This window comes from Nannospalax galili, unplaced genomic scaffold (genome assembly GCF_000622305.1).
Source record: "Nannospalax galili isolate Female #2095 unplaced genomic scaffold, S.galili_v1.0 scaffold113, whole genome shotgun sequence".
Classification (NCBI taxonomy): Eukaryota; Metazoa; Chordata; class Mammalia; order Rodentia; family Spalacidae; genus Nannospalax; species Nannospalax galili.
In genome coordinates this window covers 5,914,554-5,926,941 of record NW_008335444.1, presented here as the reverse complement: position 1 = coordinate 5,926,941, position 12,388 = coordinate 5,914,554, and the positions used below count along the sequence as shown (strand labels likewise).

The window sequence follows — 12,388 nt, the reverse complement described above, 5'->3', positions numbered from 1 at the left end:
AAAATTCTATTCTATATATTTATTTTTAAAAGATTATTTTTATTTGATTTATGTGTATGTATATGTGCTATGACTCTGGAGGCCAAAAGAAGGCAACCGATCCCCTGGAGCTGGAATACAGGTGGTTGTGAACTGCCTGAGATGAGTGCTGGGAAGTGAACTCAGGTCTTCTGCAACAGCAGAAAGCAGCATTAACCACTGAGCCATCTCTCCAGCACCGACATTTATTTGTTTTGTTTTTGTGTGTGTATATGTGTGGAGGTCAGAGGACAACTTGGAGAATTTCTTTCCTTATACCATGTAGGTACTGGGGTTTGAATTTAGGTGGGCAAGCACCTTTACCTGCTGAACCATGTCACTGGCCTAAGAATGTTGTATTGTCTGGATACCAGTCCTTTATCAAATAAGTTTTGTGCTAATATTTTCTTTCAGTTTTGATTTTTTTTTTTTTTAATTCTAGCAATGTCTTTCACAGAGGAAATACAAGTTTTTGATCCTGTTTTTCTTTTTTCCTTTGGTTGGGAGAGAGGTACTAGAGATGAAGCCCAGGATCTTGCATGTGTTAGGCAAGTGGTCTGCCATTGAGCTATAAAATAGCTTTCTTTTTTTTTTTTTTTTTTTTTTTTTGAGACAGGGTCTCCTTGTAGCCCCAGCTGACCTGGAACTCACTACATAGACCGGGCTGGCCGTGAACTCATAGAGGTCCTCCTGTCTCTGCCTCCTGAGTACTGGGGTTAAAGGCTTGTACCACCATGCCCCGCTTTTTTTAAAGACAGAGACTCATGTAGCCTTGAACTTGATATGTAGCTTAGGATAGCCTTGAACTCCTGATCTTCTGACTTCACCTCCCAAGTGCTGATATGCAGGCATGTCCCCCACCATGCCTTTTTTCCGTTTCATAGATTATATATGTGTGTAAGACTTTAAGACATCTTTGCCTAATCCAAAACCAAAGTCAAAGATTTTTCTCCCAGAATCTCATACTTTTAAGTCTTAATAGCTTTTGGACCATTTGAAGTAGTTTTTAAGATAAGGGTCTAAGGTGCTGTTTTGGAGTTTTTGTTTATTTTTGCATATGGATGATCAGTACTTCATCACCATTTCTTGAAAAGACTGTCTTTTCTGTGTTGAACTTAGGTCCTTTGCAAGACCATTCATTGCTCACTCTTAAATGTTCCATCTCTCCAGCCCTGTAATTTTACTTGCTTTTTGTTTTATTTTGTTTTGTTTTGTTTTTTGAGACAGGATCTCACTGTGTAAACCCTGCTTGGCCTGGAACTTGCTATGTAGACCAAGCTAGCCTCAAACACAAAGGGATCCACATGCCTCTACCTCCTGAGTATTAGGATTAAAGGTGTGTGCCACCACACCAGGCAGTCTGATTTTCTAAGAAGTTTGGAAATCAAGTAGTGTAAGTCTTCTTCAACATTTTTTTTAAGGTGTGGCAGGGTCTTTTGTATCCCAGACTGGCTCTGAACTCTGTGTAGTCAAGAATGATCTTAAATTTGTGATGATTCTGCCTCAGCTTCTTCAGTACTGGGATTGCAAGTGTATGCTACCATAGTCAGTTTTATTCAGTACTGTAATGGAACTCAAGGCTCCTAGCATACTAGGCAGGCACTCAATGAACTGAATTTTAAAGTTATTTTGTCTCTTTTAGTTCCTTTGCTTTTCCCTATTATGATTTAGAGTGATATTGTATTAAATACATATAAATAGTTTGGAAGATGACTGAATTTTTTTTTTTTTTTAATTGTCTCCCTGTAGTCCCAGCCAGCCTGGAACTTAGCTGTGTAGACCAGGCTGCCCTTGATCTCACAGATAGCCTCTTGCCTCTGCCTCCCCAGTGCTAGGGTCAAAGGTATGCGCCATCATATTGGCAGGAACTGATGGGGTTTTTTTTGTTTTTTTGTTTGTTTTTATATATATGAGTATATTCCCTGCATGTATGTAGTGCATCCATGTCATGCAATGCCGAGGAGGTGAAAAGAGGATTTTGGATTTCCCTGGAACTGGATTTAATGACGGTTCATAGCTGCCATGTGGTTGCTGGGAATCGAACCCAGGTCCTCTGCAAGAGCAGTCTTAACACTCTTAACAGCTGAGCCATCTCTCCAGCCCCTGATATTTTTAATAATACTGAATTTTCCAAACTGTGGGCATGGTATGGTGTTACACATTTTATGTTTATGGTGCTTTAAAATGTTTAATTTCTGAGGGACTGGAAAGATGGCTTAGCAGTTAAGAGCACATGTTGCTCCTTCAGAGGACTGGAGTTTATTTCTCAGCACCTACTTTTGGGGGCACTCACAATGGCCTATAATTCCTGCTCCAGTGGGTCTGAAGCCACTGGCCTCTGCATACCACCTGCACATATGTGCACATGCTCACACATACATACTACAACACATCACATAAATAAAAATAAAATATCTTAAACAAGAAAGTTTAGTTTCTAGGCCAGAGAAATGACTCAGCAGGCAAAGACTTGCTATCAAGCCTGAGTTTAGTCCTCAGAACTTCCAGTGGTAGAAGGAGAGAATCAATTCCCACAAATTGTCCTCTGACCTCCTTGGCAGACACATGGACATACACAGGCAGACATATCCACACAAAATAAAAACAAACATGAATAAATATAAGACAAAAATTTTTTAAGTTAGTTTCTAATTGTTTAGTGCTGAAGTATAGAAATACCATTGTTTTTTGTATGTTGACTGTTTTTAGCAACCTTTTGAAGATGACTCTTGAATTTTTTTTTTCATTCCTACCTCAGGAAACCGTTATTGAATATGTCAATTGTGTTGTAATGATATGCTTCTTCTAAGTATGTTGTTATTAAATAAATTTTTTTTTTTAAATTTAAAAAAAAAAAAGCATTTTATTTTATTTTTTGGCCTTTTTGAGACAGGGTCTCTCTGTAGCCCCAGCTGGCCTGAAACTCACTTTGTAGACCAGGCTGGCCTTGAACTCACAGAGATGCACCTGCCTCTGCCTCCCGAGTACTGGGACTAAAGGCATGTGCCACCATACCCGGGAGTATTTTATTATTTTTATTTTATGTGTATGAGGGTATACCTGTATGTACGTAAGTGCACCTGTATCATGCAGTGCCTGAAGAGGTCAAGAAAAGGGCATGAGATTTCATTGGACCTGGAATTATGAATAGTTGTTAACTGCCTTGTGGGTGTTGGGAATCAAACCCAGGTCTTCTGGAAGAGCACCCAGTGCTCTTAACCTTAGAGTCTCTCTCTCCAGCCCCTGATTAATTCTGATAGATTTTTTTTCTCTTTCATTTTATTAATATTTGGTAGGATTTGGAAGAGGGTGTTGAGATAGATTCACAATTTTCCTGAGTGGCCTACAATCCGGCGTGTAAACCAGGTTGGACCAGTTTGGTTTTGAACGCCACAGAGATCTGCCTGGCTCTAGTCTTCTAGGATTAAAGGCACATATACTCTGCCTAAAATTTTTATTTTCAATTATGTGTATATGTGAGTACAGTGCCCTTGGAGGTCAGAAGAGGAGTTTAACATGGTTTTAAGCTTCTGAATGTGGGTGCTAGAAACCAAACATGGGTCCTTTCCAAGAGCAGTTTCTTCAACCCCCAGCCCTCTCTTTTGAAGGGGATGCTAAGGATCAAATTCGGTGCCCTGTGCATTCTAGCCAAGGGCTCTATGAGCTATGGGCCTTTTTCTTTCCTTTGTTGTCACTTCCTGCCCCCTTCAAGATTCTCATGCAATATCACTCTGAAGCCCTATGTAATAATTCCTCAGTTCTAGAAAATGTGCATATTTCTTTTGCTCTCATCTAGCCCCAAACTTGATTGAGGTCAGTTTAGAGTTAAAAAGACAGCTCATCACAACAGTATAGCAGTATTGATATAAGTAATAACTTTGTTCATATACATATCAAAGTGGCCAGTCATGAGACCTTACCTTACACAAAAAGAGATTTTTCCTAGACAAGTAGATTATAGGCCATTGTTACTTCGTACTCCATATAGTTTTAAGTCAGGCATATGTATTTTAGTAAGATTTTAGTTTTGTTTTGCTTTTTGAAACTACTGCATACTTGTCTTAGGGGCTGGTAGGTTGTATTGTCCTTTGAGATTGAAAGTCTCTAAAGTAGATTTTATTTTAGGGAGTAATTGATTCGGAAAGAATGGATTTTGAGCTGTTGCCAGATGATGAACGGCAGTGTATAAAATGCAAGACTACGTGCTTCATGTCTGCCATCTCCTGCTCTTGTAAACCTGGCCTGCTTGTTTGTCTTCATCACGTAAAAGAATTATGTTCCTGCCCCCCTTATAAATATAACCTTCGGTAAGTTGGGAAAGCATTGAATCATTCTTTTCTTCTCTCTCTTTTGGTATGTTTGTGTATATGTACACTGTGTGCACGTTTATGTATAAATGTGGTTGCACACGTGCACAGTGTGCATGACAGAGGATATCCTCACTGTCCATCTGGTCTGAGACAAGTTTTCTTCTGTTGTTCACTGCAGTACACACCAGGCTCGCTGACCCATTAGCTTCCAGGGATTCCTCTTGTCTCCATCTCCCATGTCACCATAAGAATGCTAGAATTACAGATGCATGCTATAGTGCCTAACTTTACATGAGTTCTGGGGATTCAAATTAAGGTTCCTGTGCTTGCATGTCAAGCTCCTAATACACTGAGCCATCTCTCTCCTGCCTGTACTGAATCTTTACTAAAAGCTCAGTGACATCTCTTTTCCAAGCCTGAAATGTCAAGGATAAAACATGTGGTTTTCTCTAAAACCACCTGTCTCAAAACTGTCCGATGTTCTGTTTCCAGGTATAGATACACTCTGGATGATCTCTATCCTATGATGAATGCATTGAAACTTCGAGCAGAGTCTTACAATGCGTGGGCCTTGAATGTGAATGAAGCTTTGGAAGCAAAGATCAATAAGAAGAAAAGTATGTAATATAGAAAATGTGACTTGCTAACCAATAAAGTAGAGTTGGATTGTGATGTAGCCAACTTTAAGTTATGAACAAAATGGATTTCTGAAAATAATCTGATTTTATTCTTAGCTCCTCTGTTCAGGTTTCTAGATCATTGGCAGAGGTTTTAGAACCAAAAGTGGATGAGGCAGGTTGCCTAAATGAAGTCTTGGCTATTAGGATTGTGAAAGATGGTTTTACAAAAATCTTATTTTTGGAAAATATAAGGGCTAGTAAGATGGCTTCATGGGTAAAGGTGCTTGCTATGCAAACCTGGTGTCCTGAATTTGATTCTTGGAACCCATGTAAATGTAGAAGGAGAAAGAACCAACTCCACAAGGTTGTCTTCTGATTTCCACATGGAACCCCTCCCCCGAATGATTAAGACCCTTTTATTTATGTCCTTTATTATTATTTTTTTTATTTTTGTTTTTATCTGTGTGCTTGTATTGCCTGCATGTAGGTCAGTGCATCCATGTCCTGCAGTGCCCACAGAGGTCAGAAGTGGCTGTCAGATCTCCTTCGACTGGAGTTACGGACAGTTGTTACCTGCCATGTGGGTGCTGGGATTCGAACCCAAGTCTTCTGCAAGAACAACCAGTGTTCTTAACCTCTGAGCCATCTCTCCAGCCCCTATGTCCTTTATTTTTAAAAACATTATTTGAAATGCAGTATAATATTAGAAGTCTCAGACATACTGGCTTAACAATTCTTAGTTCTAATCAAAGTTTAATGTCCCTAGCATTTATCATTACCTTTCAGAGTCACTACTTTCTACCCATCCTTTTCAAAGTCTTTGCTTGCTTTCCTTCCTAGCTCAGGAGGTGATTTTCCCCTTTTCATTTCGAGGAAGGGAGCAATACTACCAGTTACAGTTACATTTATGGAAAAGAATTGATAAAAAACCCACCCCTCTTTTCTCCATTTCTAACAATAATTCTAAACTTAATGATTATAGAAAAGGCGGCCATTTTCTTTATTCATAGGTCTTGTCAGCTTTAAAGCGCTAATTGAAGAATCAGAAATGAAGAAATTCCCAGACAATGATCTTTTGCGCCACCTTCGCTTAGTCACACAGGATGCAGAGAAGTGTGCCTCTGTTGCCCAGCAGTTGCTCAATGGCAAAAGACAAACTAGGTATGTATTTCTGTCTGTTGGAGATTGACATCTATAACACCTAAACCTAGAGACCTATTGTGATTGATTTTTTTCCTTCTGTCCTGGATTTATGTGATACTGGAAGCTATGAGTAATCAATGTGTATGTTCTCATATAGCGTCCTTGGGCTCTTGTCTTGATAGATACCGATCTGGTGGAGGAAAATCTCAAAATCAGTTGACAGTAAATGAACTCCGACAGTTTGTGACTCAGTTGTATGCTCTTCCATGTGTTCTCAGTCAAACACCTTTACTAAAGGTAACCATATATGGAAGGTTCTGTGGGAATACTTGGACTTGGGCAGCTTCATAATTTATAAACTCAATTGACATTATTAACCTTCTTTGGTTGTTAATTTGGGTGCTAATTTGTAAATATTTGTATTTTATGTTTTATTATGTTTATTTATGTGTATGTGTGTATGCAGGTACTTCTAGAGGCCAAAAGAGAATGTCAAATTCCCTAGACCTAGACTTATAGGTGGTTGTGAGCTGCCTGATGTGGGTACAAGGAACTGAACTCAGGCCCCCTGGAAGAACAGCAAGTGCTCTTAAATACTAAGCCATCTTTCCAGCCTGATGATTTGCAAATATTTGAATGACACATTGATATTTATGAGTATAGTGAGTGAGGATAAGGAGATTATTAAAATAGGCCAACAGAGGCAAGATAAAGTTGGATTTGGGGGGGAGGTTGGTTTTTTTTTTTTTTTTTGAGACAGGGTCTCCCTGTAGCCCTAGCTGGCCTGGAACTCACTATGTAGGACCAGGCTGGCCTTGAACTCACAGAGATCTGCCTGCCTCTGCCTCCTGAGTGCTGGGATTAAAGGCCTGCGCCACCACACCTGGCTTTGTTTTTTTGAGGTATGGTCTCCCTGTAGCCCCAGCTGGCCTAGAACTCACTAAGTAGACCAGGTTGGCAGAGCTCCTCCTTCCTCTGCCGCCCAAGTGCTCCCAAGATATGTACTACCATGCCTGGCGAAAATTTTAGTATGAAAGTGACCACTGACAAACTTGTAATCTCAAACACTTAGAGGCTTGAGGCAGGAGGTTGCCACAAGTGTGAAGCCATCCTGGGTAGAGAGACCCTATCTCTAAAACAAAACTGTGGGTCTAGAGTGATGGCTCAGTACTTATGAGCTCTTGCTACACACCCATGAGGACCAGAGTTTGAATCCTAGCGCTCATGTAGCAAACGGAGCATCCTACACATGTCTGTAACCCCAGTTCCCAGGGGTACAGAGACAGGAGGATTGCTCAGGTTTGCTGGCTTCCAACCTAGCTGTGAAAGCACAAGCCCTAGGTTCAGGGAGAGAGCTTTTATCAAAGAAATAGAGGACACCTAATGCCCTTTTCTGGTCTTACACATATGAAGTGTTGCATGCACCCTTCATAAACATGTACACATACACTCACATAGACACATATCACATACTCAATTTAAAAAAATAAGTGCCCACTAGCTAGTTCTTGGAATTGGTATAAGATTTCTGTTCCACAAGTTCTTGTTTTAGCTATCACTTGACTTACGTATTACCTCATTTACCTTTATTATATAAATCAAGTGGGTTGGTGGAGGATACATTAGCTATGAGCTTCAGATATAAAATTTGAAAGACGCTGGGCGTGGTGGCGCACACCTTTAATCCCAGCACTTGGGAGGCAGAGGCAGGTGGATCTTTGTGAGTTCGAGGCCAGCCTGGTCTACATAGTGAGTTCTAGGACAACTGGGGCTACAAGGAGACCCTGTCTCAAAAAAGATTAAAAAAAAAAAATTGAAAGACACATTACTGAAGTGCTGTTTTGATGGAACACCTTCTATTGTTTTTGTTTTGCATGCTTGTTCTCTTGTAGGAACTCTTGAATCGTGTAGAAGATTTCCAACAGCATAGCCAGAAACTACTCAATGAGGAAATGCCTAGTGCTGCTGAGCTGCAAGACTTGCTAGATGTCAGCTTTGAATTCGATGTTGAACTTCCACAGCTTGCTGAGATGCGTATTCGCCTAGAACAGGCTCGATGGCTAGAAGAGGTGCAACAAGCTTGCATAGACCCCAGTTCCCTTACTTTAGATGATATGAGACGCCTCATAGATTTAGGGGTAGGGCTGGCTCCATATTCAGCAGTGGAGAAAGCTATGGCCCGCCTACAAGAACTGCTTACAGTGTCAGAGCACTGGGATGACAAAGCCAAGAGTCTTCTTAAGGCAAGGTAAAAAAAAAAAGGCAAAACTTATATTTCTTCTTGGGGGACAATAGTTCCATTTTAGAGGATAGCTCATAGGAATCAGCATTTGGCTAGTGTTCATATGCTACAATTATCCTTATAGAATACCTATGGAAATAGCTGAACTCTTTAGGCTTGCTTTGAAAATTGGTAAAGAAAATTGTTGCTTTATTGCTTATGAAAAAGATGATTTAAATGGACATGAGTTTTCTAAAGATAAGCTTAAATGAAATTCCCTTGGATGGTACTGTTTTTGAGAGAAGAAAAAGCTTACAAATAGGTGAACTGCTTAAACCTGCAGTTAATAAATTAAATCCAAGGATTCATAAAAGAGAAATGTCTTGAAAGTTGACGTGCATTATTCATGTAATAATGATAATACAGAGTAATTTTCAGGAGAAATGGGGCTATATGTTTATAGCATTGCAGTAAGTCATCCTGTTTTGTCCATATTAGAGGTAATAGATTGAATGCAGGCTAACCATCAGAGAAGAGGAGAAAATGAAGTCATTTCCTAAGCTTACTTTTTATATGACAGATCCTTATTAGTTGACAACATTAAAAAAGTCGAGGTTCTAGTCATTGTTTTGTAATCTTAAAATAGTGTCATTGAACAGAGAAGGTATGAAATGTTTTGGTGTGCTTTGAGGGGGGACGGTCTTTTTTGAGATAGTGAACTCACTATGTAGACCAGGCTGGTCTTGAACTCACAGAGCTCTGCCTGCCTTTGCCTCCTGGGTGCTGGGATTAAAGGCGAACACCACCACGCCCGGCTTGTAATTTTAATTTTCTTAATGAAACTGATTACTGACTTTTTTTTTCTGACTTAACAAAGAAGAAATTATCCATTTAGTAAGTTTGTGGTTATACCATCATAAAATCAGGAACAGTTAGAGCTTACATGCTGGTTAAAACTCTGGAACTATGTGGTGGTGCACTCCTTTAGTCCCAGCACTCAGGAGGCAGGGGCAGGCGTATCTCTGTGAGTTCCAGGCTAGCTGGTGCTACAGAGAGACCCTGCAAAAAAAAAAAAAAAAAAAAAAAAAAAAAAAAAAAAAAAATCTGGAACTGGAGAGATGGCTCAGTGGTTAAAAGTGTTTACTGCTCTTGCATAGGAAGTTCAGTTCCTGGCACCCTCGTACAGTGGCTCACATTGCCTGAAACTCCAGCTTTAGAGGATCTTATGCCCTCTTTTGGCCTCCATGGGTACCCCCCCCCACATACAATAAAATAATTAAGATATTACTTGCTCTTAAATCTTAACCACTTGAAAATGAGTTAATTTAATATGTAGTATTTAGTGCTGTTAACAATTTGTTTTTTGCCATGGTGAATTTCTTTAGAAATGAGTGAATCTTTTTTTAGAAATCATGTTTCTAATCTTTGATAGCTGTAAAAAAAAAAAAAAAAAGTGCTGATGAGCCTTTGTATTTTACTTTTGTAGACCCCGGCATTCCCTCAGCAGCCTTACTTCGGCAGTGAAGGAAATTGAGGAGATCCCTGCATATCTGCCCAATGGTGCAGCCCTAAAAGATTCAGTGCAGAGAGCCAGAGACTGGCTTCAAGATGTAGAGGCTTTGCAGGTTGGTCAAATAAAAAAAAAAAAAAATTCTAACTGTATACATGTATCTGTTGTCAGTCAACTGGCTGTGGTTCTTTTACTCTACCTGGATAGAAAGTGTAGGTTGGAGGTTTTCAGATGCTGGTCTTTATCAGCTTTTGTTTCCCTTAGTGTTTGACAGCAATGAGAGAAGGAGCAGGCAGATGGAAGCAGGCACAGGTTGCAGACCTCAGGCAGTTAAACTCTTAGCCCAAAAGTGTTAAAATTCTCAGCCTGGGGTCTGAGACCCTTGATCCTAAAGTCTCAAACTTGTAATGACTATGGCCTACAGGTTTTCTCTCTGGCTCCTTATAGCCTATTGTCTCTTGACTTTGTACTTCTGCTTCTTGTTTTCTTACCCTGGCTGCTGTCAAGCTTTTCAACTGTTTCTTAGTTGGCAATAGATGTTGCCAGGATTTACGGTGGTTGCCTCTTTGTCAGGACAGCATAAAGGAGCCAGGGCACCTGTCCTTACTGTTGCCACTGTTTCTCTTGCTTCCTTCTTGGTGATACCAGTTCAGACTGCACTACTTAATGGTAGGAAAGGAGAGAGAGAAATCTCTTAAACTTGGTCTAGCAACACAAGGGGAGGCAGCACAGAAGTGTCTCCCAGTTGAAATTGACTCTAAAGGAGCTTGAGGAGTCTTTTTTTGTTGTTGTTAATATTTATTATTTTTACTTTATTTTATATGTATGAGTATGTTGCCTGCATATATGTAAGTGCACTCATGTTGTGCAGTGTCCACAGAGGTCAGAAGAGGGTGTCAGATGCCCTGGAACTGGAGTTTCGGACAGTTGTTAGCCGCCACGTGGATGCTGAAAACTGAATCTGACTCCTCTGCAAGAGCAGCCAGTGCCATTAACCACTGAGCCATCTCTCCAGCCCAGGAGTCTGTTTATGTAGCTAAAATGGAAATTTTTAGCCCAATCACAGTCATTAAGGCTTGACATGGACCAATCACAACCTTGCCACCAGTCACAGTACTCCATCCACCTCAGGAAGTGTTCCTTCTGGTCATGGTAGAAATGGTTTGAGGTTTATCATTGTAAAATGTCCAATACAAATCATTTCAAACAGTTCCATATGTGATTGTACCTTTAGGAACCAATGTACTCAGCTGCAGTGTTTTGCACAGTTGTCCAAAGGCATCTCAAGTATTGAAGATGGCTGTTGCTGGCATAATGGTGGTCTGGATGGTAGACTGACAGTCCTTTGCTCAAGGCAGCTTGGGCAGCAAGAGACAGTTCAATAGCTGCTAAGAAAGGATTCATATTGCTCCACTGGAACATCTTTGCTTACTGGCAGGAAAAAGACCATCAGAAAGAGTGCTTGGTGTGTAAACTTACAGATCATTAATATTAATAGCACTTTAAACAATTTCTAAAAAGCATTTATCTTGCATATGGAGGTACACATGTGCAACGTTGCCTGTGTGGAGGTCAGAGGACAGCTTGTGGGAGTCTGTTCTCTCCTTCCACTTTGAGGGTTCTGGTTTTTTGAGATAGTTTCCTTTGTAGCCTTGGTTGTCTTGAACTCTTGCCTCAACCTCCAGACCTGTGATTCCCTGTTGTAAGCTTGTCTACATTAGAGGTCAGACACTCATGAGTAATAGTTAATCTTCTTATATGATAACATGGTCAAACTAGGCTCCCAAGACCCAGAATTTTCATTACATAGTCACTTGATGAACAAAAGTAATCTGCCCAACCTTGAAAAGGAAAAGAAACTTTCAAGTAAACTCTTCAAACATTTGTGGTCTTTTACTAGATGTTATACTTAGTGACTTGCATGTAAATCTGAAGAGAGAAAAATTCACTTGTGACATAGTAAGGTAAAGAAAGAATGCTTTCTTTGGTTTACCCAGTTTTTAGCTGGCTAACTTAATTTTAAAAGTGGTTAATGGAAAAGATCTATTCAGAAAATAGTGGTCTTAGACTTTTTTTGTTTAGTTGAAACCTTCAGATTCTAATATAAAATACTGGTTTTCTTTATACTTGTGAATTTTGGTGTGTATGTGTATGCAAATGCATGTATATGTGTGTGCGGGTGTGTATACATGTATGTGAAGGCCAGAGGACAGCTTTAATTGTTCCTCAGATGCTGTCTACATGTTTTAAAATACACTTTATTTTCATTTTATGTGTATGAGTGTATTGCCTGCATATATGTAAGTATACCCATGTCATGCAACACCCACAAAGGTCAGAAGGGGACATTGTATTCCCCTGGAACTGGAATTATGGACAGTTGCTAGCCACCATGTGGGTGCTGGAACTCAAACCCAGGTCTTTTGCAAGAGCAGACAGCCCCAGCTGTCTACATATTTGTGTAATTTTAAAAATAAGATATCTTAGCCAGGTGTGGTGGCACATGCCTTTAATCCCAGCACTTGGGAGGCAGAGGCAGGCAGATCTCTGCAAGTTCAAGGCCAGC

The 12,388-nt window shown here is 40.0% G+C and overlaps 1 protein-coding gene across 1 annotated transcript in view; it reads left to right on the top strand.

Moving 5' to 3' along the window:
* The window catches only part of Kdm5b (lysine demethylase 5B), a 99,264-nt gene that overhangs the window by 72,304 nt on the left and 14,572 nt on the right, over positions 1-12,388 (top strand). The window contains exons 15-20 of the mRNA XM_008830330.3: positions 4,144-4,325; positions 4,821-4,945; positions 5,959-6,109; positions 6,274-6,388; positions 7,984-8,339; positions 9,799-9,937. Coding sequence (XP_008828552.1) covers positions 4,144-4,325; positions 4,821-4,945; positions 5,959-6,109; positions 6,274-6,388; positions 7,984-8,339; positions 9,799-9,937 — 1,068 coding nt within the window. The remainder of the gene's footprint in view (positions 1-4,143; positions 4,326-4,820; positions 4,946-5,958; positions 6,110-6,273; positions 6,389-7,983; positions 8,340-9,798; positions 9,938-12,388) is intronic.